This window comes from Rattus norvegicus, chromosome 17 (assembly GCF_021556685.1).
Source record: "Rattus norvegicus strain SHRSP/BbbUtx chromosome 17, alternate assembly SHRSP_T2T, whole genome shotgun sequence".
Lineage (NCBI taxonomy): Eukaryota > Metazoa > Chordata > Mammalia > Rodentia > Muridae > Rattus > Rattus norvegicus.
Window position 1 is genome coordinate 47718850 of NC_141550.1, and position 27335 is coordinate 47746184.

General features: G+C 42.9%; 1 protein-coding gene and 3 non-coding genes across 9 annotated transcripts; 2 read left to right on the forward strand and 2 right to left on the reverse strand.

Annotated features, from left to right (window-relative positions):
• The first annotated feature begins 3995 nt into the window (after positions 1 to 3995).
• On the forward strand, positions 3996 to 4067 carry Trnaq-cug7 (transfer RNA glutamine (anticodon CUG) 7). Its single transcript has one exon. It is a non-coding gene; the product is annotated as a tRNA-Gln (tRNA).
• A 2354-nt stretch (positions 4068 to 6421) lies between these two features.
• Positions 6422 to 6503, forward strand: Trnas-gcu11 (transfer RNA serine (anticodon GCU) 11). Its single transcript has one exon. It is a non-coding gene; the product is annotated as a tRNA-Ser (tRNA).
• Positions 6504 to 15223: 8720 nt separating this feature from the next.
• Positions 15224 to 22519, reverse strand: Pom121l2 (POM121 transmembrane nucleoporin-like 2). Of its 6 annotated transcripts, none has more exons than XM_087591403.1 (2): positions 21940 to 22519; positions 15224 to 15665 (listed from the first exon to the last, which is right to left on the reverse strand). In XM_087591403.1, the coding sequence occupies exons 1-2, from the start codon at positions 22402 to 22404 to the stop codon at positions 15606 to 15608; spliced, it is 525 nt and encodes a 174-aa protein (XP_087447529.1). In that variant the 5' UTR covers positions 22405 to 22519; the 3' UTR covers positions 15224 to 15605. The 6 variants fall into 6 exon arrangements, with proteins under 6 accessions (XP_087447529.1, XP_087447528.1, XP_087447527.1 ...); XM_087591402.1 differs by having other exon boundaries at positions 21899 to 22519; XM_087591401.1 differs by having other exon boundaries at positions 20829 to 22519.
• Positions 22520 to 26380: 3861 nt separating this feature from the next.
• On the reverse strand, positions 26381 to 26452 carry Trnam-cau7 (transfer RNA methionine (anticodon CAU) 7). Its single transcript has one exon. It is a non-coding gene; the product is annotated as a tRNA-Met (tRNA).
• Between the last annotated feature and the right edge of the window lie 883 nt (positions 26453 to 27335).

Genomic DNA, 27335 nt, shown 5'->3' on the forward strand with positions numbered 1-27335 from the left:
ATTGAGTTTCCTATTTAAAGGGCACAATCTGTGCTCGACTCTTCTCAGTCTTTGACTCACCAGAACAGGAGCCCACAGTTCAGGTTTTCAAAGGTGCCACTGGGAGCTGGGCTGGGGAGTGGAAGTCCAACCTGGTTTGGCCTACAGAGCACAGGCTACCGCACCTTCATCCCCGGACTACCACAATAGGACTACTGAGGCAGTTCTAATCTCCATCTCACTTCTCTAAGTCTTCGCCTAACAGGTCTTTGCCTAATAGGAAAAATGTTGAAGACACTCACAGATCCTCATTGGTTCCTTTTCCCTTTTCATTTTCTTCAAAGTGCTTTTTATTTTAAACTAAAACTATCTACAGGTATAAAAATCTTCTCCCCTACACAGGGATGGACCTATGGCTCCGGCCACATATGTAGCAGAGGATGGCCTTGTTGGGTGGGCGTCAGTGGAAGGAGAGGCCCTTGGTCCTGTCAAGGCTTGATACCCTAGTGTAGGGGAAGGTCAGGGCAGGGAGGTGGGAGGGAGTGGGTGGGTGGGGAGCAGGGGTTTAGAAGCAGGGGAAGGGGACGGGCTAGTGGGTTTCTGGAGGGGAAACCAGGAAAGGGGATAACATTTGAAATGAAAATAAAAACATATCCAATAAAAGAAAAAAATTAAAAATCCTCTCCCCATCAGAGAGAGGCCACCTGAAATTCAAGATGTCTTAAATTGCCTTTGATGCCTCTGAAGTCTCATTCCAATGAAACAAGTACCATATTTGTCACGGGGTTGGGGAGAGGAGTGCTACGTGGAGGATCCGTTTCACAGTAACTGAAAGACCTGGGAATTCTCATCAATATCCATTAAAACAAGAATCGATTTGAATAAAGATGTCCTCATGGCTGGGGCAGTCAGGAACTAACCTAGAACCTTCTGATCCAGTCAGAAATGGTTCCATTGCACCACTGGCCTTCATCTAAGTTCTCTCTATTGTGATATTGTAAGATAGGGCTTCAGAATTATTGCTCCTTTTAAAGCTACCAGGCAACCATTCATTCTGACCTTCCCCTCCCTACTCCCAGACCCTACCCTGCCTGGCAGACTCCCAAAGACTTCCATTTTTTTTTTAGTCCCAAGCACTGCTAGTAATAGAAGGCACCGGTTACTGGAATTCCTAAGGTCAGAGCCTGGGTCCTTGAAGCCCTAACAAGTCAACCTACATCAATTAAACAAAAGTGAAACATTTTTAAAAGGAGACTTATTCACCTTGACCACATTTATAATAGTAACTGAGGCTCAGTGAACTGCCCCTCCTCTCCCAGCCTCACATCCATATTGAAGGTCCTGACATAAGGGGCCACTTGTTTATTTTAATTTCATTATTTATTTACTATTGTTTGAGGATGGGTATTCAAGGACAACTTTCATCAGTCAGTTTCTCTTCTCCCTTATGGGACCCTACAAGCACCTTTTACCCCTGAGCCAGAAACCCATCTTTAAATAAAACAATAAAGTATGCATAATTAAGCAGTCTGCTCCTACCCATCACCAATACTGATAAGGTCTCAGAACTGTGTGAAATCTCAGGAAAGATAAACTCTCTTTCTGGTTGGCACAAAGCCCCCAACATGTTTTTTTTTTTTTTCTTCTCCCAGCTAGAGATTCCAAAGCACTGTCTCAGTGTAGTCTGATAGCCAAGGAGAGAGGTGCCGTGTCTGAGTGTCTCTTTAGTATTGTGTCATTCTGTTGGACATTGCCACTGACAGTTCCTGTTTCCAAAGTCAGCCCACCCCATAATTTTCTGGATCCTACAAGATGGAGTCTCAGAATGTCCCATGGTCAGATAACCCTGAACAGGAAAAGATGGAAGAAATGTTTAACGCCTCCTGGAAAGCAGCCCTAAATTTCTGGACAGCTGTTGGCAAAGAAAGTTTCTCCCAGATGTGTTCTCTAGTGTGACTCACAGACTTCCTGTTGCTGATTTTAGTGCAAACAAACAAACAAAAACAAAAACCCTCTAGTTTTTTTTTTTTTTGAAAAAATACTTACTTACTTACTTATTCCATGTATGTGAGTACACTGTCACTGTCTTTTGACAGACCAGAAGAGGGTATCTGATCCCATTACAGGTGGTTGTGAGTCACCATGTGATTGCTGGGAATTGAACTCAGGTCCATTAGGAAGAGTGGTCAGTGTTCTTAACCACTGAGCCATCTCTCCAGCCCAAAACCCTATAGTTTTAAGAAGGAAAATAGTGCTGGAGAACTCAGGACAGACAGAAAGTTTCTCTTTGTGAACAAAGAAAGAACAAGCTGGATAAATGTCTCTATGGTAAAGCAGATGTCAGATTCCCTTGACTCTCAACATCCCCTCGATTTGAAAGCAGATGGAGACACTGGCATCCTTTTCACAAATGTGTCATTTCTGGAAGTTTTTAATTTTTAATAAGCCTTTGCTTCATTTCAAGGGAGACTTTCCGGGGCAGTGAGAACATGATGAACCTAGACTTTTTAAGCCAACTCTGAAATTTCTCTTTTTGAAACAAGGCGGCCAGGTGCCTAGTACGCAAGAAGTTCTCAGGGACTCTCTAACAGAGGGCAGGGGGTTGCTGAGAGCCACGGTCAGAGGTGAAATGGTTTAAAATTCTCACGGTTTCCCCCTTTGTTAAGATTAGTGTTAATGTCTCCTTTTCGTTTGTTTAGTTTGATACTCGAGGTGTATCCTTAAACTGACCTTGAACTCCAGTTTCACCTCCTCAGTGATGGGATTATATAGATACTTAACTTGCTGAGCCATCGCCCAGCCTCGGTGTTCCTAGTTTCACACAGAACCAGACAGCCCGGTGCCCTCCCTTTGTCAGTTATTGGCACAAGCAAATGGTCCTCCAACTGTAGGATCTGTATGTTACTGAATAGGGTTTAGAATTCACAATATTGCTCTCAGAAAGAAATCTGGAAGTGTTTGCACTTTACCTGAGATACCCAGTGAGGTGCTGTCCTAGAATTTTTTCTTGTGTAGCTCTTAACCTCGGTCTTGGTTCCCAGGCAGATTCTCGCTAAGGAGAACCGAGCCCAAACCATTTGGGGAGCGTCTATGAACTCCGGACGAACAACAACAACAAAAACAAATTGCTCACCACTCTTTATTAAAATCGCGTTTAAATTATTGCGCACAGGCCATTTAATACTGACAGAGCATACAAGCGGAGGCAGGATTTACCCTGCCACACATCTATGTAGCGTGTGGTGGAGTCCTAAGTAAGCTGTGAGAAGGGATTTCTGAGGCAGGAGCTGTCTCTGGCAGGTGGTCGTATGTCATCACCTCAGGTTCCCTTGCGCTGGGCGCCGCTCGGCCGGCTGTTAAGCCTGTCACTTATAGAGCTGCATAGATCCTTCTTAAGTCTGGCAATCTCCGTACGTTTATTTCAGTGTTTGTAAACACCAATGTCTCCTTCCAGCACTGTGAACTTGGCAAAAATATTTTCCCCCATAATGTGTTTTTTAAATCGTCAGATATGTCCACAAAACTGAGCTGGACATTAAGCTTCCTTCTTATGCTCCCCGTCTGTAATAGAGATACTCGTGCCCATTTCACCCGGTGGCTGAGTCTTGGGTGAGGCAACCACGGAGGACATCACAAAACACCGTACACCAGAGGACCTCTGTCTCGTTCAACAACTTCACACCTGTTTTCCCGGCGCTCTGGTTCCTCAACCACTTGGTAGGAAGCCTTGGGTATACGTGGATGTTGGAGAGGGCTCATGGTCCTGGAAGTCAATATTTTCTGTTAAAATAAGGAGATTTTGAATTCAGGAGATGAGAAAGAAGCCCCGTGCAGGCTGAAGTAGGAGGGTTATAGCGAGTTTGAAGCCATAGGCTATAAAGACTAGTCATAAAAAGATGGTGTTGGTGGTGTTGGTAGTGGTGGTGGCAGTGATGATGATCTAAATGAATGCAAATTATCTTTTCTATTCAAATAGAATCTCTGGAGAGACTTGAAAGGCAGGGTACACACTGTGTGGTTCCATGGTGTAATGGTTAGCACTCTGGACTCTGAATCCAGCGATCCGAGTTCAAATCTCGGTGGGACCTGTGGTGTTTTTAATAATTTCAATTAGTTTTCTCCTTTAAATTGATACTCCGAAATTAATTCCTAACGATTTCACCTTAATAGAGTTAAATATCTTCATTCAACAACTAAGTGACTTTATTCTTATTTGTAGTATGTCTCTTAGAGGGAAAAAAGGAAGAAACGTCAAGGAGGAATTGGGGGCGAGATGAGGGAGGAAGAGGAAGCGACTTTTGAAGACCGAGAGAAAACAGTCCCCGGCTGTTGTGGAAACTGGAAATAGATTTTATCTTGTTAGTGAGTCGGGAGAGCAATAACTATTTTGTCGTTCCTATGGGTTTTGTTTTTATTCTTTGATGCAAACTCCCACTCTATCCTCGAATGACCTCAAACTCAAGCAATCCTCCTGCTTCTGTTTACTGAAGACTGGGACTTCAGTTTGCTTGGTTTGGGATTTTTTTGTTTGTGTGTATGTGTATGTGTGTGTGTGTGTGTGTGTGTGTGTGTGTGTGTGTGTGTGTGTGTGTGTGTGTGTGTGTTTGATTTACTTTTTACATTTTTCAATGAGACGGGGTCTCATGTGACCGAAGATGGCCTGAAACTTTTAATCTTCTTGTCTCCACCTCTTAGGTGCAAGGATTACAGATGAAGCAGGAGGACACGGTTGGCCACAGTCGCCAGTGGGTAGAGAAAGATCCAAGCTTGATCAATTTGTATAAGCACATGTCATGTGAACAGAGACAAGAAATGACATCACAAGAAAGACGTCACTATGATGTCATTGAGAGGGCAGCGGGGGGGAGGGGGAAGGGCGGATCGAAGATGAACGCTCAAGAATTTAGCTCGGGCTAGGAAGGTTGGAACTGAGCTCTCGAGCAGTGACTGGGAGACTGCCCTAGAGGTCCCCAAAATCACCCTCGCCTTTCATGCAACATCTTTTTTTAAAGTTCTGGTTTTTGTTTTTTATTTTGTCAGTTTCATTCTTGTATACAGGGTTCCATGGGTGCCCACTACTCTCTTTTGTCTCCTTCTACACCTACTGACCTTTACAGCTAGTACGGTTCGCAGCAGGTCTCATTCTGGGAACCATACACAGATGCTGTGTGTTCGTAATTGCAAGGTCACTTGACATTCAGTCTCACAGCCAGTAAGACCAAAAAAAAAAAAAAAAAAAGCAAACAAAAAACCTTCGGGAAATAGCGTGTGGACAGTCTCCAGCGTCAGAGGCTGTTTTATAAGATTTCACCGAGAAAGAAGGAGGCTGATTTTCTTTTAATAAATAACATTCCGCACCCAACCACAGGGAGCGCACATATATCGCAGCTCTCGATATGAATTTCATATAAAATTCATTGTCTTGACTTCTCGTTTTATTTACCTGTAAGAAGTTTTAATTTTTGTTTAAAATGTTGGTTACTCCTATTTTGTTTTATGTAACCGAAAATCTGCCCGCTGTCACTTACTACATTTAGGGAATCTTAATATATTCACTTCTTGTAAGAGTTGGTTGTACACATTAACCATATATGACCTCTCCGTTTGTTGTTGGTTTCCATTGAGTTATCAATACATTTTCATACATAGACAAGTGAATTGATGAGGAAAAAAATTACCCTCAATCCTTCTAGTAAAGGATGGATTTTTAGTGCAAGTTCTCTTTTCATATAAAATTACTTATCTAAATTTTTAAGTTTCGTCTTTTAGTATCTGCTCTCCTTAAAATACAAAGGCAATTCAAGCTGAAGCAGACCGAAAACATAAGTTTATAATTACTGGAAATATCTTTTGAAAAAATCAGAACAGTTTATAGTAATGTATTCTAATGCAATAGATCATGCCAGTGTCTTTGGGCATAAAAATAAATGAGTTTGGCTTAAAATTCTTAGGCAGATTTAGACTACCTTGTGTAAGAGGAAAAGGGTAAGAGTTCGAGGAAAATAGATATTTATCCTCAGTTTTAAAAAATCTATGAGGCCAAAACAAAACAAAAAGCAAACAAACCTAAGATGCCAGTAGTTAGTGAGTGGAGAACTAAGACAGGGAAGTAGGGCGGTAGGGGAAGGTTAGCACATTTACTGTGAGTCCAGAAAAGAGAACGCGGAGTTCAAGGACAGCAGAGTTTCCTTGTAGAGTGGAAAGCAAGTGTAGTACGGAGAAACGAAGAGAATTGAGGATGGAAAGGAACGGGTACTACGATGGGATCATCCATATGCGCAAGTGTCCTTTTAGAGGAAGAAAATTATTACATATGAGAATTCCTTAAATAGTCTTTTAGGTTGAAAACTGGTAGCGCCATACAGATCACAAATTCAAAGTTTAAGACAGCCATCAAAATAAGACTTAATGATGAAGGAAAAAAAATAATAAGGGCAGGGAGGACGAGGTGGCCGAGTGGTTAAGGCGATGGACTGCTAATCCATTGTGCTCTGCACGCGTGGGTTCGAATCCCACCCTCGTCGTTGGTACCTGTTTCCTGTTTGTGTAAGGGTATGTTTTTCCAAATTTTAAACTAACCAAAGAAGTAACCAGCGATTCCTATGCTCCATGTTTTTCAAATCTTTCTCCTTGTGTACTTGACCCATCACACCTCAAGAATTACCAGCTGTAGGACTTCCCCTCTTTCTGCAGTCACAGCACACCATTTCTCATGTGCTATGAAGACTTTGTTTTGGCCCTCACTACCAGTACCTCTATCTGAACATAGTGAGAGATTGCATTGCGCCTTTCTCTTCTTTCAGCCTCGACGTCACAGGAAAAAGCTCGGGAATTACCTGCCCTTGTTTTGCTTAGCAATACTAGATGGTATTGGATACTACCTGTAAAAACGACACAAGACAGAAAGAACATCACTGCTTCTTTAAGCTACTTAACAGGAACTTCAAGATTTCTTATTTTCAAAGTCCCATTAAAAGTTTCTTTTTAATTGTATGCTTAGAAGAAATTTCAAATTTATGGAAGATGTCCTAAGAGAACCACACGTACTTTTACCAGAATTTACCTATTCGTTCTTTCCCACAGGCTTTCTGGCTTGTTCTCCGTTCCTGTTCTGTCACTTTTTGAAACATCCCTGGTGCCAAAAAACAAACAAACAAACAACAAAATAGTTAAGCGGTAAGTTAATACATCATTGTCCTTGTTCTTACAGATATGTTTTCTAAAAGTAAAGATTTTTCGTTTATAACCACAGTATAATTCTCCATTTAATATACTTTCATATATATGGTGGCACTGTTTGTTTTAATCATTCATTTGCATTCAAGTTTATCAGTTGATGTAGTTGTGGCATTTATAGCATTTCTCTCTTCAGTCCAGGGTGCAGGATGCAGGATGCAGGATGTAGGATGCAGGATGCAGGATGCAGGATGCAGGATGTAGGATGCAGGATGCAGGATGCAGGATGCAGGGTGCAGGGTGCAGGGTGCAGGAGGCAGGAGGCAGGAGGCAGGATGTAGGATGCAGGCTTAAATAGAAGCTGTGTGTAGTGCTTTAGTGTCCTCCACCCTCCAGATGAATATCTCCAGTGCATCCCTTTGTATATCTCACGAAATTCACATTGTTAAGGTCAGAGTCATCCCTCACTTAAGTGGATAGTGGGCTGGGAATTTGGCTCAGCTCTTAAGAGCACTGGCTGCTTTTCCAGAAGCTGGGGTTAACCATCTGTACCTTGAGTTTCAAGGCATCCAATGCCAACCATTTGCTCATAAACACTGTGAACACTGATAGAAAGCAAAATATTCATACATATAAAAACAAAATGAAAAAATAAAAGGTGAGGAAATTAGCCACTAGTAATCTGGGTGTGGTATAATTTTTCCCCTTCAAATCAGGTTCATATTCCACATCCTCTGAAGAACAGCATGTAAAACGTACATATTCTCTTTTAGTACAAACTTCATTTTCACCATATATCAACACACATAGATATGTATCAACATAGATACATCACATCCATGATGGAAACTTAGATTTATGAAGAATAGAAAGGAAGTAATGCTAGAGAGTACTTCCAGCTTTAGGAATACAGAATCTGAAGGTACTCCATATCCCCCTTGTAACCAGGGCTGACTCTAATCACTATAGTCCAATCCGTCAACAAAGGAGCAGAGCTTTTTCCCCTGCAACCGATAAGTAGCCTAAGCTAAGGGACTTTTAATAGATCACTGGAATGTTTTCCATAAAACTTTTCATTCAAATTTGGTATCTATTGATAATTCCCACCTGAACTAAATCTACTGTGGTAGTTCACCAGTGTGCCGTGGCGTCCCATTAGAAGTGAGAGACACCCCTCTTCATTTATGTCACTGTGCATTATCAAAATAAGTTCAGGAAAGCCTTTTTTTTTTCAGTCTTTTACAATTCATTGTTTCCTTTAATGATTCTGGGACTCACATGAACACACATGGGCAGTGAAAGCCCTTTCAGACTAACAAATGCCTTTGTATTCTGCCTTTATATAATTTTAGAATGATATGAATTTCGGGCATAATAAGTTCCTCCAGGCTCAGTTGAATCTACATTGTCCAAGCCCTGAAGTCAACTTATTTTTCAGACAGAAATCTTGAATGACCTGTAATATTGAAAACCAATACCCAACATCCAAGTGTGTTCATTGTTTCTGAGGTATTTTTATTTCTATGACCTTTTAATGAGAAAAATTTTGAACTACGTATTACATACACAATAAATGCACACACACACATGACAGGTGAACATATACACATGTATAGTCATACGTGTACACATTGACATAATCATGAGTTCACAGTACTTTCAATTATTTTTTATTCGTTTACATTTCAAATGGTATCCCTCTTTCCAGTTTCCCTTCCACAACTCCCCCTTCCATCCCATCCTCCCTCGGCCTCCCCTTTGCCTATATGAGGGTGCTCCTCCACTCATTCACCCACTCCTGCCCCACCACTCTAGCTCCCCCTATGCCCATTGATGCCAGATAAGGCCATCCTCTGCTACATATGTATCTGGAGCCTTGGGTCCCTCCATGTGTACTCTTTGGTTGGTGGGTTAGTCCCTGGGAGCTCTGGGTGGTCCAGTTAGTTGATATGATTCTTCCTATCAGGTTGCAACCTCCTTCAGCTCCTTCAGTCCTTCCCCTAGCTCTTCCATTGGAGTTCCCAGGCTCAATCCAATGGTTGGCTGTGAGTATCTGTATCTGTATTAGTCAGGTGCTAGCAGATCCTCTCAGAGAACAGCAATACCAGGCTCCTGTCTGCAAGCACTTCTTGACATCAGCAACAATGCAGGGTTTAGTGTCTGCAGATAGGAATTATCCCTAGGTGGGGTGGTCTCTGGTTGGCCTTCAGTCTCTGTTCCTTTTTTTTTTTTGTGCCAGAACTCCTGGGGGTAAGCTATCTCTGGGTGTGGGCGGGTTGGGGGTGGGTTGGATCACAGTTTCCGCTCCCGGGCATAGGTACAAACCAGAAGGAGGCGTATTTTCAGTTCTAATCTGTACCCACAAGGTTCTTTTGCCATCTCTCATCTTTCATTTTTATTTTAAAAATTTCAGACAATATATGTTGATAGCATTGTTCCCTTTCTTTTAACCCTCATGTTGATCGTGTGTTCCTACTTTCATGCTAAGAATACTGTGTGAAATGATATCTACATTTGTGATCTGTGATATACTATACCTAAAATAGCTCTGAAATGTTCTTTCCCGCATGACAACAGAAAGCAAATCAATTTTGAAAAGAAAAGCAAATTTTTAAAAGGAGGTTTTCTTTATAGTTCTCACCCTCCTCTAGGTACTGTGTTTTAGTGTGTGTGTGTGTGTGTGTGTGTGTGTGTGTGTGTGTGTGTGTGTGAGAGAGAGAGAGAGAGAGAGAGAGAGAGAGAGAGAGAGAGAGAGAGAGAGACTTTGATTCAGCACATTCCTATCCCTCATTGTGGCACAGTGTTCCCCAGAAATAACAACAGCTTTCTTTCTTTCCATTTGGTTTTAGTTCTGCCATTTCTAACCTTCCCACCCCAATCCTGAGAGAAGTTCTGGTCCTCCGTCCTGTTCTCACCCATGCTTTCCTATATAACTGACTTTGTTACTCTTGTTAATTTATATGTATTCTTACCTCCTTCTTTCTTGTATCACAAAGGAATTATACCATGACATGCTGTTTGACACTTTAACTTTCCATCACTTAATAAGTTCACTGAAACTTGTTCTAGACCCAGCTTACAGTTACCCTTTCTTCCCTGTTTTTGTTCTAGTTCATAGTGCTTCACCATGTCTGGAAGATCTACAATCAATTTCCTATGCACAAACATATAAATTTGTCAAAATACTTAAAAATATTGTTACATATTGATAATTTGATACAATGGATTGTGATCATATTTACCCCAATTCTTCCTTGTAAGTTACAACAGATCCCCTTCTCCAGGGCTGAGGGATCATTATAGAAAAGGTATGGAAATGATTGCAAAAATTAGGGGTTGGGGAGGACCAGAGGGAAACAGTGTCCTTTGGACATGATAGGAAGGCTGCACTTGTGATCTCAATGTAGCTGAGGTTACCTTCAGGAGGCATGCATAAAATCAAGCCAGCCAACATTCAAGTAACGAGTAGGAGGAGGTTCATGAGGTTCCATTCTAACTCAGGAGCTATGGGCAGTATCCAAAAATACTTCTAGAACCAGCGAGGAAAAAGTTGAAGACTTACATATGCATTTCTACACTAGTTGTCAGTCATATTTTCTTCTTGAACAGATATAGAATTTATATTATACAACAACAAAACAGTAGATAAACCACAACTACAATGGAAATATATTTTAAAGAATAGAAAGGTGATAAAGATGACATATACATTTCCTGTGATATACGCTAACAGGGTTTTGTTGTTTGTGTTTTCCATTTGCTTGTGGCTTTTTACGTTTCTAAAGCTACATTACCAGAGGCAACAGTAGTTTGTGAGAATCTAGGGATGAAGACATTGACTTTCCAATTCTCACTAGCCCTGTACTAAGAAGTTATTAGTGCAGGTCATGGCAGTGCATGCTTTTAACTCCATTATTCACGAGACAGAAATGGGCAGATAGATCTCTGTGAGTGGAAGCCAGTAAATGCCATTAAGATATCAAATCTATCACTTGCCACCATTATGGATTTGAAAGACGCCTGGGTGGTAGTCACTACCTTATGTCCCTTTAATTCTCCTGTTTGACCTATAAATGAGACAGATGACTCGTGGGGAGGGACAGCTAACTATTGACCATTTGACCTAGTAGTAACTGCAGTTGCAGTAGCTGTGCCAAATAGGGTATGTATGTTCAGTGACTTGAGCAAGTCAGTAAGCAGCACTCCTCTAAGGCGTCAGTCTCTGGTCCCACATTCCTGCCCTTAATTCCCTAGGTGATGACTACAAGCTATGAAATAAAATAAACCCTTTTCTTCCCAACTTACTTTCGGTCATTTTTGTTTGTTTGTTTCGTCACAGCAATGGAAAACCTAACTAAGAGAGAAGCATTGAGGAAAGTTTCTCTCTGTGTTGACACTCCTTCTTGGAGACTGAATATTGGTTAGAGTTCACCAGGTAGAGTCTCCTTGTCCTCCCCGAAGAAGAGAACAGACGAATTTCCACAGTTACAAAATGTTTTAAGAGCTGCTCCGAAGTCACCTCAAACCTTATTGACCTTGGAGGGTGGGAGCTGAGGGGATAGTTTCCATTTCAGTCCCTCTGACCACAATAGTATAACTCCCAAATATGGCTATTGGATGTTGTGTATTTGGTCTAATGCCACTTGTATTATGTTAATCTGGTCCCCAAAATTAACTAAGAATCTACATGTAAGAAACTGAAGGAACCCTGCCCTTACTTGGTTTTGATTGGTAAATAAAGTTGCCTGCAGCTAATGTCTGGGCAAGAAGACGGGGGCCGGGGTGGAGGGGACTTTTAGGATTTCCAGGCAAGGGACAGAGGAAGGAAGGAGAAGGATAGCCACCATGCTGGGGAAGGGAGAGAGATATCAGGTCTGAGAGGTACAGAACACAAAGCAGAATGATTCCTCTTCTCCTCCAGTAAATCTAGCACCTGGCAATCTATCCTTTAAATGAAGTGGAAATTTCTGATTTCTTTGGAGGTTCAGTTGTATCATGTGATGTTTTTCTGGAAGCTGTCTTATGAAAAGATGTTTTGCTGAAGCAGAAACATGACAGTATGTTTTGCTGAAGCAAACATGTGAAAGGGTATTTTATCGAGGCAGACACTTGAGAGGGCAAGTGAGTTTTGAATATACGTAGAATCCAACAGATAGTGAATTTGTATTGGTTCACCTTGTATCTGTTGGTCTTCACTGATGGCCACTCTTGCATTGATTTGTCTTGCAATGCTTCTTCACAGATCCTTGCTTGTCATGATTTCATAGAAAGAAAAGTAGCAAAGAACTTCTCCTGGTATTCTGGTAACTTCTTTCAGCTTCTGTGGATTCATGCCAATTCAGAGGAGCCTTGCAGTTTCTTCTGGATCAAACTGTTGCTACTGATTCATTTGATGTTTGCCAGTTGTATTGGACTAATACTACTGGTTTATGTTTGATGTTTTGGACTGGACTACTGATATCCTGGCAATGAAGATTGGAATCGCTCCAAAGAATTACTTCTATTAATCATCTAGTTCTATTAACCATCTTTCTCCCTACCTTTGGCCAGTAGGCTAGAAGGGAGACTGAAGTGTTTAAGAACCCTTATTACAGTAGGTTTTGAAAAATCTAAATTCTTACACTTTAAGTCTTATTTGGGATGTGTCTTCCCAAGTTTTCCCTGGGCTATTGCAAATTCATAGGAGTTTTTAAAGGAACTAGACATTTCGAAGTCAGCTCCTTTGATACCTGTCTAGTGATGAAGGCATATGACTGGAAAAACTCTTATGTCCGGCCTAGACACCAGTAAATACATCATGAAAAATAATGTGGCAAAATTGAAACAAGACAAAGAAAACCTACCATGGAGGTCTGGTCTCTATGTCTGATATTAAAAGGAGTATGTGGGGTTGGGGATTTGGCTCAGTGGTAGAGCGCTTGCCTAGGAAGCGCAAGGTCCTGGGTTCGATCCCCTGCCCCCCCCCCCTAGAAAAAAAGAGAAAAAAAAAGGAGTGTGGTAATCAGTTGTACTGGAAAGTTTTATGGGTGCTACCATTTTGGTTCATGTCATAGAGTTGCCTTAACAAACATGTCAATGAAGTCTCATGGCCTTCACCATCTTCATAATGTCATTAAACAAGATGACACCATTCATGTGGCTTTCTCAATACTGAGAGGGTGGCCCAACTAAATAGTTCCCTCCATCTTGACAAGGTAGCCAGCTGTCTTAGTTAGGATCTTATTGCTGTGAACAGACACCATGATCAATGTAAGTTTTATAAAGGACGACATTTAATTGAGGCTGGCTTACAAGTTCAGAGGTTCAGTCCATTATCATCAAGGCAGGAGCATGGCAGCACGGCAGCATCCAGGCAGGCATAGTACAGGAGGAGCTGAGTTCTACATCTTCACCCAAAGGAAGCCAGGAACAGACTGAGCATCCCCAAGCAGCTAGAAGGAGGGTCTCCAAGCCCACCCCCGCCACAGTGACACACTTCCTCCAACAAGGTCACACCTTCTAATAGTGCCACTCCCTTGGCCAAGCATATGCAAACCATCACACCAGGCAAGATGTTCATGGTTCCTTTTTGCCTATGGAGCTCAGCTCCATGATAAAATAAGCCCATCTCCTTAAGGTCCCAAGTCCCTGTGGGATTCATGCATCTCACAGATTAAATGTTGACAGTCACCCCCTTTCATTTGAAAAGACAAAAATTAAGTTACCTTGTAGGCCCAAAACATCAAAGACACATGATGAAACTCAATTGTCCCAACATAAGAAGGATAAGTACGCATGTCTTACCACGCATGTTAACTGTGGTCACCAAAAAGATGTCACCTGAAACTTGATAGGACTTCCCCCAGCACAGTTGCTGTTGAGAAAGGCCTCATGTCATTTTGTCCCACTTGAGCATGGCATAGGCTTTGACTTTTTCTTGCTATATATTTAATAAACTCATGCAAAACCCAAAGTGCTGTTATTGTGGGTCATTCTTGGCTCTATACAGAAAGGCAGACCGCTATTTAATGGCTAATTCATACTCCAGGGGTGGAAGGTTACTCCAGCTCTCCTTTCTCATCAGTGATGGGTGCTCAATAAGTGAAATCAAACACCGGAAACAGAGTTTCAAAGGTAAAATTAGTACTATATTACTCAGTGGCATTTGCAATAATCTCCTTGATAAAATGTGTACTAAACAGCAGATGAATGGACACAACCATGCATACTTCAACAAAATATCACATAAGCCCCTAATATGTGCCATGAGCTATACATGTCAAATGGTGTGAAGATACATTAAAGAGGAAAAGCAAGCAAAGAGTGGTTTTTAATATTCATTCTTTAATCCAACATATCCCACAAATAATTTTCAACATTAGTAGTCTTATTTCCTGGGCTCAACAGTCACTACAATTAATGGATACACTGATGGTGTGTGTAGATCTAGAATGTTCTAGAGTTACTTCCTGCTGCTGCATCCACACAGCAATAAGTTTCGTAGTCTGCTCCCTTCATTGTACACCAGGTTCAGTTCCCAAAAAAATCTGTGTAGCAATTGTGTTAGTATTCTCCTGGACTGGATAGATGGCTCAGTGGTTAGGAGCACTTGATTGCTCTTCCAGAGGTCCTCTGTTCAATTCCCAGCAACCACATGATGGCTCACAACCATCTGTGTTGGGATATAATGACATTTTCTGGTGTGTCTGAAGACAATGATAGTATATTCATATACATTAGTAAATCTTTTTTTAAAGTATTCTTCTAATACTCTTTATAAGAAAACAAAATTCCCTTTGAGTGATTCTATATAAAATGAGCCTTTTAACCTGTAGCTAGATTCCTACAAAAGAAAAGAACTAAAATATAGGATTTTTGTCTTTTTGTTTGTTTTTATTTCTGAATTGGGGTTTTTCTATGTAACCTTGGATATCCTGGAACTCTCTATGAAGACCAGGTTGGCCTAAAACTCAGAGACCTACCTTCTCCTGCCTACAGAGTGCGAAGATAAAAGGTGTATATCGCCATGCCCAGCTTTAAAGATATGAAATTTAATGAGCAGTTAAAAAATAAAAAGGCTATAAAGCACTTATCATTCATAAGTTTTTAATTCAATGCTTAGGAACACATACATACACACACTCACAGAAAGAGAATAGTTTGATTCCTGTTTGTTTCTTCATATTTGTGTATTTGTAAATGGATTATCATTCACCCTGAATATGCTGATTTCCCCACTAAAAGTGTTAACTACCTTCCCTTCCCCATTAATGTCCCAGAAATAGCCTGGTCCCTTTTATTTATTTCCAGGGATTCCAGGGAGTAGACTCTGCTCCACTCCTAGATTCAGGTAGTATCAGACTTGTCCACCTACTCAAGATAACACATGAAAGGAAGTTGAATAGATGATAGAAAGTCTTGTATTCTTCTCCGAGTTGCTGCAGAGAGTCACAGAAGAGACTTGTCACCAATCAAGACATCTTTCTTGGCCTCTGAGGTCCAGCTCCCATCTTCCAAACAGATGCTTTTCCCTAAATATAAAATGGATTAAGACCTCAGTTAAACAAGAACATTTCTTAGTGTTCTTAAAATTGACTTCTACTTAGAAATTGGGAAAATCAAACCACATACTCTTCAAGAATGATGTTAGTGATCAAGAAACTGAACTTTACACTTTAGGACTTCAAGTATTGCTTAACACATGTCTTTCTCTGAAGACACTGAACTGACACACTTTCTCATGGCTTGTTCAGGTCCCTCGCAGCCTGATGTCTGTCTTAAGAGACTTGCTAACTCCTCAGGATCCGTATCCTTGTCTTTTTAGATTTTTTTTTTTTATTTAATCATTTTGTATGCACTACTGTACTGGGAATATAGAGGACAATTGCTCCTCTCTCTCTCTCTCTCTCTCTCTCTCTCTCTCTCTCTCTCTCTCTCTCTCCCTCCCTCCCTCCCTCCCTCCCTCCCTCCCTCCCTCCCTCCCTCCCTCCCTCAGTATGTAGCTGTCCTAGAACTCATTATTTAGATCAGCCTACCTCTCTCGGTGCTGGGATTAAAGGCTTCTGACACTATAACTCAATACTTTTCTTTTAACGAGTGGGTCTTTGGGATCGAATTAAAGTTGTCAAACATGCCAGCAAGTGCCTCTACGCACTGCGACATCTTGCCAGCACCTGACCACTTCTAATTGCTCACTCCTCCAGAAGAATTTGTTTTCATTTCCTGGATATCTCACTGTCTCCAAACTCTTGAGGAAACCCAGGACACCCCAGCTGTCTTCTGGCTACAGGCATTGTCATGTAAGAGGGTAGGTTAAACCCTGAGAAGTGAGAGTGAGCTTTGCAATTTCCTGGGGCCATTCAATATACCTAAGTATTAGAGAGGAAACAGTCAATACTCTAAAGGACCAACTGAAGAAATCCCAGTCAGAGCCTTTTCCCAAATTTTGCTCCATTTTGCTCCAGTGGTTATTCCTCACTTTGGATTTTCTCTTTCCTTCCTTTCTTCCTTCCTCCCTTCCTTTTTTCCTTCTTTCCTTTTCTTCCTCCCTTCTTTCCTTCTTTCCTTTTCTTTCTCCTTCCTTCCTTTCTCCCTTGCCCTCTCTTTTCTCTTCCTCTTCCTCTCCCTCCTCCCTCCTGCCTGCCTTCTTTCTTCCTTCCTTTCTCTTTCTTTCTCTCTTTCTCTCTTTCTTTCTTTCTCTCTCTCTTTCTCTTTCTTTCTTTCTTTCTTTCTTTCTTTCTTTCTTTCTTTCTTTCTTTCCTTTTCTTTTAACAAGGTTTCAAATATCCCCAGGAGGATGGCCTTGAACTTCTGATCCCCTCCTGACTCCACCTCTGTAGTGCTGGGATTGTAGATGTATGCTACTGCATGAAGTTTTTCAGTGGGATAAAAGTGGGAAGGGGATAAAATTCATGTCTTCATGCATTCTAAGAAGACATTCTACTATTACTCCCCACCCCTCCCCATCTTACATTTTTAATGTTTGTTACCTAAAAAGTCTCTTACAAACATCCCTAAGTACCCAATCTTTCCTATTTTATTTTCTCCTCACAGAACAGGCAGGGTAATCTAAAACTCAAGTGTAGACATGCTAAAACTCAAGTGTATGCTGCTCAGTCTATCCACAGCTACCTGCTGTATTCAGGATGGTGTCTGCATTATATTGTATGGATTACAGTCATGTCCACCTACTTCTGCTCGCCACGGCTGTTTTGGAAGATATCTCAATACATCATAGTGACCCTTCTTTCCTCTCTGAGCACATGGTTTGTGGTTAGCCTGCAATAAGATTCTCCATCTTGTTATGACAATGCAGGCAGGCAGAATTCAAGTATAGGGTCAGCCATGGTCAAGATAATCCTCTCCCTACTTTCCTTTCTAGGTCCCTTGTGTTAGAATCAGCAACTCTTTAACAATTCTATACTAAATTGTTCTTGTCCTAAATAGGAATTGTTCTTGATCAATGAATGATCAGGACCAAGAACTGTGCAAGTCATATGACTGTCTGTAGACACTGTAAAGAGCAGTGGGTAGTGTCTAAGATTTTCTTTCTGTCCTATTTCAGCAGGGTATCAATCTTGGGAATATCTTTAAGAATTGAACTAGACTCAGTGGGTCAAGGCACTTGCCACACAAGTCTGGTGATAGGAGCTCAGTCCCTAAAACCTGAGACCCACGTGGGTTCCATGTACACATTATGCAGCCATAATATAGACACCTTTTAAAGTTGAAATAGGACTGAGAATGTAACTAAATGGTCAAGAACTTGCATTTGTGGGGTCCTAGATTAATGCTCCAGTAGCTCACATATGCACAAATAAAACAGATGAATGCCAACTATAGATTAGACAGGAAGAAATAGTCACATCTGCAGTCACCAGAGTTTAAATCTAGTCTTTTCTAAGTGGCTTCAGCAAATTCGTTAACATTTTCTTTTCTGCTCTGTTACGTATATGAGCTTGACAGTAATTCCTGTATCATAGACTTTTTTTTTCAACAACATATTTTTATTTTATCATTCAATTTAAGGTCAATTACTTTTTCAATTAGATTTTCTCCAAGGTGTCCATAAAAATAAAAATATTTAATAAATGTGCCCCAAAAAGTATGTATGCCTTAGTGTGTGGGGTGCTAAGAAGAGCTAAGGAAGCTATTCAGCTTATTAATGCACTTCCTACTGGCTTGAGAGTTGGAGTCAGCTTAGATGCCTGTTTTCACCTTTCCATGCTTTGTTGCTTGGTCTAAGGGTTTCGTGCCCTGCTGACCCTCTCAGAGAAAGATGTGACTATAGAAAGTGTTAATTTGATGAAGCACCAATAAAAAGAAAATAAAAATAAAATGTAAGTTTTGGTTTCCCTACTTGGGCATTTGCAGTTCCTAGCATAGTCTATGGTGTAGGACAGGAAAGAAGGCTTCAGCATCCTGGCTGTTTTTCTCCCCTGAGAATCCAACCCTGAGAATCCATCCTTTAAGGTCACACTGCAGCTGTGCACTTAGGATGAGTCAGCCTTGCAGCCTGAAGCAGTGCTATTTGGTTCCATCAGTCAAGTTACAGGTGCAACTGAAATTTGGCTTTGCCAAACGTCATACCACTCCTATAGGTCGTTCTTCCTCCCACCCAACACCACACACACCCGAAACTAACAGAGTGAAGAGTTAAGTCTCCATGAAAGCCAAGTGGAGAAGCTAGTAGATAGAAAAGAGGGATTGGCCTGCTTTGATCCTGAAGGGAAATAGCCAAGAGCCTCCTCTTCCTGTACTGTCAGGTCTGACAGGCTTGATCTTCCTTAGTCGAGCTAAGCCACCAATTCTTTGAGAAAAAAACTGGAGCAACTTTATAGAGAAGGTGGGGCAAAGAACAACACACAAGGAAATCCTCAGAGATAACCAAGAATAGGCTGAACCAGATCAGACCACACCCAAACACTCCCAGGAAACCCTGGAGGAACAAGCATTGAGAACTTGGTGTCTCTGTAGGATTAAAGACAGGCAAGCACTTCTTACAGCCCAAATACAGAGAGGCTAAGATGTAGAATCAACCTATCTCCCCCCAAAGATGCTTGTTTTCTTTCTGCCATGCCCATTCCTCAAATGGGAGGCTATGCCCTTGTGGAGCTCATAGAAAGAAGTGGGAGGCATCAAGTTTCTACTCTGCTCCAGTGGCTTTAGTCTCATGCAGCCCCATTCTCTGCCAATGTGATAACATATTGGTGGTCTACCCTCTTGGAAAACTTATGACACATGGAGGGAACACCTACAGTTTTCACTTTGGGTCTTGGATATGTCTGTTACAGAGAGTTGGAAGAGATCAAGGCTCTTTGCTGCAGTGCGACAGAAAGGATGGACTATTTCTTGTGATGTTTTCAAGAGTGCCCTGGCTCCCAATTCCTTAGGGTTTTTGCTTTTGTACCAATACAGAATGTAGGTTCTAGTGATTTAGAGATCTGAAAGGATCTCTCCCCACAGTACCTTGCACAGTTGGAAGAGGACAACACAAAGCCAAGACTGCTCCCTGCCTTAATTACTCCAGGTACAGGGGTACTCTAAGCAAAGGGAACCAGGGAGGGGGGCCCCAGACATGATCTTTCTTGCAGGAATGCTAGCCAAAGGTGTGATCTGGTTAGGAGGGCCCTGCATGCTCCAGTTCCAGCATTGCACAAAGGGAGCTAGGGTGCTTGGGGTCATACTCTGTCTTGCTCCAGAAGTGCTCCTTGGTGGGGCAGTCACAATGACCTCAGGCTCTCCACAATCCATAGAGGTCACTAATCCTCCAAAAGCAAAAGGTCTTGGGGCTGTGCTACCAAATACTGAACTGTAGGTCCCACTCTGGTGGTTCTGCCTGACAACCCTAAGGGCAATTGAACTAGCTTTGCTGGGTGGGGACCCAGCCGGATTGCCGCCCAAACCTGGTTGGCTGATGGTAGGAGTGCGGATAATGGGAGTTGAAGATGTCAGCCCCCCACAAGCTGGCCAGGTGGTCTTGCTAAGGACCAATTGAGCAGGTGGCAACATCTGGGTTGGGGACACACCTGAGTTCTCTGAAAGGAAAGAGGTACAGAAGCTTTTGGCAGGAGCTAGTTGGAGAGAAGTTTGCTTTAGCCCATCTATGGCCCCAGGTGAAGGTTGACAAGTACTTCTTTGGAATGGTAGAAAAGGTGGCTTCGGGCTTGACCCCAAAGATGCTGTGAGTGCTGAAGTCACATTGGAGATGCTTGAGGTCACTGGAGACTGGTTTGTGGATGTGTCCAAAGTTGCCAGAGGGCTGCTCACCCTCCTCGGTTTATCAGTGCCTCTGAGAGGGGATATCTTGATGGCACTAGTAAGAACCTGGCTAAAGAGAGTGACCGTGTGTACAGTGGGAATCGTGGGGTGTTTGGAAGGGAAAATTAAATCAGTGGCTGAGGGAAAGTCCTGGGAAGCTCCAAGTAGGCAAGTGTCGCAAGAAGGGACAGAGCAAGAGTTGCCCATGGTGCTGGTTACTATGTTCAAATCCACACCAGGATCTTTGGATGTGCTGGCTGGAATGGCAGATGTAACCATACAGGGGACTGTGGTGGCTAGGCTGTGGAAAAGATGGGTAGAACCAGAACTCAGTGAAAGAGAAGGCTGCTGGGTAGACACAGGGGCTGTCTTGGACATAGTTTTAAGCGGTTCTATACTGCCAAAGATAGGCTTGAAGGTGGGCCTTAAGATACCTGGAGTTGTGGAGAAAGAAGAGCTTGAAGATGCCTCAGCCATGACAGAAATTCTGGAGTATGAGGCAGTTCTAACCTTAGTATTGTGCACAGACCCCCATATCGGTCTTAATGCCGAGTGAGCAGAAGTCTCCACAGGAAGTACAGATGCAGGAAGATGGAGAACTGGACTACTCACCACCCCAACCAAAGTGCTTTGTGTGGTGGGTGCTGTGGGGATAATGACAGATGAGTGTGGGGACACAGCAGACCTGTGAGCCTGAGGGACTGAAGAAAGCCAGGTGGAATCAGTGACTGGTGTTGTGGGAGAGCTTGGTAATGCCTGGATGGAAGCAATTGAGGGTTTTGAGTCTGAAGAGATGCTTGGAATGTGCTCTAACAGTGAGCACCCATGTGGGGCAGGCATATTCTTTAAGCTTTCCAGCTGAGGGTTCACGCACGTATTAAGAACTGTCTCAGAAGGCCGATTGAGAGACAAGGGAGGCTGAAAACCAGCCCTGATCTCTGGAATGGAGTCTGTGGCTGTCCCAGTTGTAGCTTCTGTGGTTTGGTTGCTTGGCACAGCTTGCCCCTCTGATGTTGGGTCCTCTTCAGTGACAACAGGACCTTGCTGGCAAGGCATAGTCAAAAGGTGCCTAGGACCAGATTGCAGTAGAGGAATCTTTCCATTTATCTGTCCAGAGCTGCTGGGCGTGACTAAGAGGTGAGAATTAGGACTTTTTCCTGTCTTTTTCAATGGCCATTCTGGAGTCTGGACTGATGACCTGGAAAAATGTCTTTTCCAAGATTCTGAGAGATCTCTAGAAGAACTATAGGAGCTGGTAATAGCATTTCTTTTCGTGCTCAGGGGGCCTCTGGTATGTATGCTGGCCAAGAGGGCCACAGAGGAGTAACTGGACCTCTTACATTTAGGATCTGAGCTCTGGGCATGGAGGCTCCTTTTCAGAGACCCAGGCCTGGCCACAAACGAAACAGTGGCCCCACTTTTCAACAGGGGCTTAAAGGCAGACCATAAGGTGGCTGACTTCCTTTGAGTGTCAGAGCTATCAGGGAACAGAGGCTCTTCCCACCTGGCTCCACCCTTCCTGCACTCGAGGAGGGCCCTCAGCACCTGTTCCTTTCCACAGGGGCCTGGTGGCTCCTCTGAAGGTCCCGCGGAGTTCACCACTCTTGAGGCTGGGAACAAGGGCCGTGGTCTCCGCTCAGGAGGCGAGATCTTGACTGTCACCGGACTCCATGTGGCTCGAGGGTGACGAAGGGACCAAATATTACGCTTCAGGTAACTTTCCCACCAGTCTGAAGGAAGAGAGCCCATAATGGGGTTCTGTGGACTCTTCATGGGAAAGCGCCTCCAGGCCTCACTGACGAAAGCGGCAGGGTTGGCGGGATCCCAGTTTGGTGGCCTCCGGGCCGGCCTGTGTCTCCGGACAGGCTGGGCGCGGTGGACATGCTGCACACGGTGAACCTGGTAGAGGGGCCTAGTGGGTTGGCGGGTCGCAGGCTTCTCCCGTGGGTCTGCGCGCCCCTGTGCTGAGGACCGCGGCGAGGACCCTGCTTTGCCCAGGTAGCTGCCCATGCTGAGGAGCGCGGGCGGGCGGTGACTTCTAACCCCTTTTCAACTTCTGATGTTTCGGACCTCGGCGGAGGTGGCCGAATCCAAGCATCCGCTGCTCGAGCGACGGTTGGGCCACGAGCGCCAGAAAAGCGCGAGGGAACAGGAGAGTTGGTGACACGCGGACCTCAGCAACCACGTTAGCCCGCTCTGGGATATGCGATCTGAGCTCAAGGGGGCTCACTGTCCAGCATCCAGGATGCGTATAGGTGCGCGTCCCAGTTCCTCAAACTCTGAGCTGGGAGCGACTCTGGGCGATTTGAATCCCTACAAACGTACTTGGTGAGGGAATGAGTGGGTGTGCTCGAGAGTGCACAGGACAAGAGATCACGATGGAACTGTTTAGGCAGGATATAGGACATTATACCTGTCAGTGGGAAAGGTAGCAGCCGACTGAGGTAACTTCTGTGGGTTCTATCAGGGAGTCCTCGTGGCCAAAGCCAGGAGATAAAGCCTGGATTTGCAACCTTGTTCGACTTGCACCCTGGCAGGGGGAAAGGTCTATTTAAAAGACACTTAGTGCTCCTCTTCCCTATCAAACCTCTATTCACTTGCAGAATTTAGTATGAATTTAGAAGCTGGTAGAGGTAAAACTGATACAGAAAGTTTCACTCTACACCTCTATACTAGCCAATGGACTTAGTATCAAAGAACTCTGCTCACCATGAGCTAGAATGGTACATGACACCCAAAACGAAACAAATGGTTAACCAAGAACTTTCTCAAAACAATATGACAAGCAAGATGGCCATGTCTGAGCATCTACTTAGTGGAAGGACCGAGCTAATTCCCACAAACTCTGATATCTGAGCTCTAAATACACAATATAGCAATAGCATGCCTCCCCTCCCACACACACACACACAATTACACAAAACGTAATTTTTAAAATTTTAAGTAAAGCGGAGAGCCTCTACATGAACATGGGAATGTACACCACACATACACAAAGCTACTAGAAGATATTCAGAAAATATAGAAATTATGGAACACCAATGTATCAATATGTAACAATAGAACATCTACAAATATTAAACAGTTCTAGAAGATTCCCTTAGCCTGTAAATAGGGTAAGAATAAAGAGGGGTGTATCCAACTCTGAAGCGTCCTCAAGAAGTGGTTGCATAGAGGAACCAGGGAAGGAGGTGAGCTAAAAGTTGAGTGAGGGTGACTGAATGAGACCTACGATATTTTTACAATGGATCCTGACAGCATACAATTGTAAGAGATCACCACACATGTAATGAAACAGAGCATGCAAATCCACAGGAATGATCACAGATTGCTTAAGACTGGGGCAGAAGAAAGAATAAAGGAGGAAACAGAAAGGCAACAGCTAAATGGAGTGTGTGTGTGTGTGTGTGTGTGTGTGTGTGTGTGTGTGTGCGCGCGCGCGCGCGCACGCGCTTGTTGTTATCTTTTGTTTTGCTTTTGGTTTTTTGAGACAGGGTTTCTTTGTGTAGCCCTGGCTGTCCTGGAACTCACTCTGTGTAGACCAGCCTGGCCTTGAACGCACATAGACCCACATACCTCTGCTCCCCTTTCCTTCCCTGTCTCCTGTTAGGGAGTCTTAGAAGCTGGCTGCATGGCGTTAATAACTTTCAAATTTCTTACACCCAATGATCCAGTTCAGTGTCTTTTTGAACCACACATATGAGACCTGTCAAAAGTTTATTGAATGACATTTTTAGCACAGACTTTTTTTTTAAAAAAAAAAACTTTGACGGGTGTTTAATCTTATTGGCTCCAAATGCTGTAAATATGAAACAGTGTTTGAAGGTTCTTAGTGCCTTAATATATATGAACCTCCCTTCCTGGGATCCTGGCTATGGAACAGAAATTTAGCACCTTTGTCTTGGCTATTTGGGAATAGCTACAATATTCCCTCCATAGTGTAAGTACATATGCATTAGGGGTGGTAAGGGCAGCTGCATGTGCATACTTGCATGTAGGTCAAATATAGGAAGATTCATGTATTTGAGGTTCATTACCTACTCTTGTTTTATCTTTTTTCTCCATTCATTCATTCATTCATTCATTCATTCACTTTACACCCCAATTACTCCCAGCCCTTCCCACTTTGTACAGTCCCTTCACATACCCCTTCTTCTCTGAGAAGAGGGAAGTCCCCCTGGGTGCCAACCCATCCTGGCACATCAGGACATTACAGAACTTTAAACAAAGGGATTAAAGTAATGAGAGACACTTTGGGGGTGAGGGGCTAGCAAGGCAGCTTGAGAGCTATGAGCTTCTCTGAATTGCACCTCCTTGTCCTTGTGGGCATTCATAAATATGATTCAGGTGAGTTATGAAGTTATCTTTAAATGGTTGCTAAGGAATTTAAATGAAATTACAAAGTGGTTCCTGGGTGGCAACTATCAGGATTACCATTGATAAGGAACAGCGGACCACAGGAATCCATGACATTAGGTTATTGAGTCTGTGGTTTTATTCGTGAAATTCCTGGAAAGTGTCTGGAGATGGAGGAGCCCCCCCCCCAAGTCATATACATTCAACCTTAAGTCTGGCTTATTCCTATCTAATTTTCTTTTATTTTTGAGACAGTGTCATTATGCAGCCCTAGCTGGCCTCCAGCTTCCTATGGAGACCAGTCTGGCCTCAAGTCAGAGATCCACCTACCTGCCTCTGTCTCTTCATACCTAGAGTTAATGGCATATGCCTGCCACCATGCCTGACTACTTCCACATTTTATTTGAAAATATTTCATATAAAAGTAATTTTGTCTCTGTGTTGGCAACCACAAAGCAAATGTCAGTTGTGCTGGAAAGCATGATTCTATGCTATCAGAGGCTTCAAACGGACTCCAGAATGAGGGTTTCTTTCCACAGCACCCTCACTATTCATTTCCCACATTAAGTAGAAAAGCAAATGGGGCAGGAGCACCAGCAGGTACAGACGGGTCACTCCACATTGTCTTAGAGGCCATCTTCCAGATCTGGCCCCGGGTCACCAGTGTTCTACATCTCTTCCACAAGCAAAACACACGATCTTCCAGGAGGACTATAGGTCTCAGAAACAACCTTTTAAGTCACATTCGAGGGTTTATGGGACCTTTAATGTATAGTTCCTTAAACATTCGTTGTCAAGTACATAAATATGAAAAGTTAACATATAAGGAAGTACATCTGGATGTGAGTTTGAACCTCTGACTTTCAAATTAAGTTTAGAACCCTACCAAGCAGCCCTATAGACCCAGGAATACGTGTATTATGACAAATGCACTGATTTTGGATTCTGGAAAAATAGCTAAAGAGGTGCCTGAAATTCGAAAGGATTTGGTACATTTTGTGTGAAGTTAATTCTGTTTTCAGGAAGTCTGAAAGTCTGTAAGACATTTACAGTAACTGTAAATGTCAACACAAAGTTTGTTATTTTCCTACAGTTTTGTAAATGGTCATGTTTATGAGGAGGAGACAGTGGTTGCCCTCAGTAAACATTTAAAGATCCTCAATATGTGCCTGTCCACTTAGCACCTACAAAGGACGTGTGTGTGTGTGTGTGTGTGTGTGTGTGTGTGTGTGTGTATGTGTGTGTGTGAACAAAAATCAAAGCAACTAGTTGAGAACGATAAAGTTGTTTTGTTTTGTTTTTTTATTTTGAGATACAAATTTAAGAAAAAGCAAGCCATTAATAAGAGGTGTATTAAAAACACACGGAATGTGTTATCTCCTTCTGGGTGAGCTTGGCTGAGTAAATGTTTGGGATCTAGTTTGCTGAACACTAGAAAGGAAAGAAACTACACATACACTGTATGCAAGAGTAATCCAGAAAGCTTCTCAAAGCATCCAACTGTAAAAGAATGTTGCTAAGAGACCAGGAGGAAAAGCCATAAAGTCGGAAGAGTTCAAAGTAGTGATTTTAGTAGAGGTTCCGACTTTCCAATGTCGCCAATTATGGGAACATTGCGCAAAAAGCTTAATAGCAGAGGATGGTTTCGATCCATCGACCTCTGGGTTATGGGCCCAGCACGCTTCCGCTGCGCCACTCTGCTAACATGTTGAAGCTGCTCCTCTTTTATTCTCTAATGGTGCACACTGTTTTTTTTTTTTTTGTTTTTTTTTTTTTTTTGTTTTTGTTTTGTTTTGTTTTTTTCCTTTGTGGTGAGTTTTTTCCGACTCTCTCCACTACACAGATTGGAGTTTCACAACTAACTTGTTCCCAAGTCTCCTCCGGGTCTGCATGCCTATGTACGGAGCCGCATCGGTTCCTCAATAGTTTCTGCGCAAGTCTCTTAGGTGATCTCTGTACTTTAAAAAGTTTTCGTTTGATTTCACCGGCACAGGGTTTACAAACAAACAACCCAAAGAATCAAAATTCGAATTCCCGGTTCAAATGGGTGCATGGCTAGATTTCGATCGGACTGAGTGTGGGATGGTTTCGACAAAGACAAAGAAATAGAAGATAAACTAACAAAGATAGGTCCTTCGTCTTGCTTAGGCTTCTGTGCAGGGCCAGAGCTCTCAGAAAGGCTGTGGATAACAGTCCCTGCGTGCCTGCCACACGCTTCTAGAACCGCGTGAACCTCGGTCTCCAATGGTGGGAGGCAGGCGGTCTCTATTAAGCTATTATTTTCTTATTTCATTTTATTTTTATTTATTATTTTACTCACTGTTGTTTTTCCACGCTCACAATAAAATCGGCTTCTGCTTCCCAAGTAATGGAAAAGAGGAAGAAAGTCTCCGATTCCGCCCGGCGCGGCCTCTCCACTGCGAGGAACGAGCACCCCCTGGCGGAACCAAACACCCTGGTCTTTTTGTAGCCACTTTGAGGTTCCCCTCGGTAGGCAGTTTCTGCTGGAAGCCTCTGGGCCTTCTTGAGGTTAGAATGGCTGATCTTCCTGTCTGGAAAGATTTCCTCAAGCCAACATTAGATAG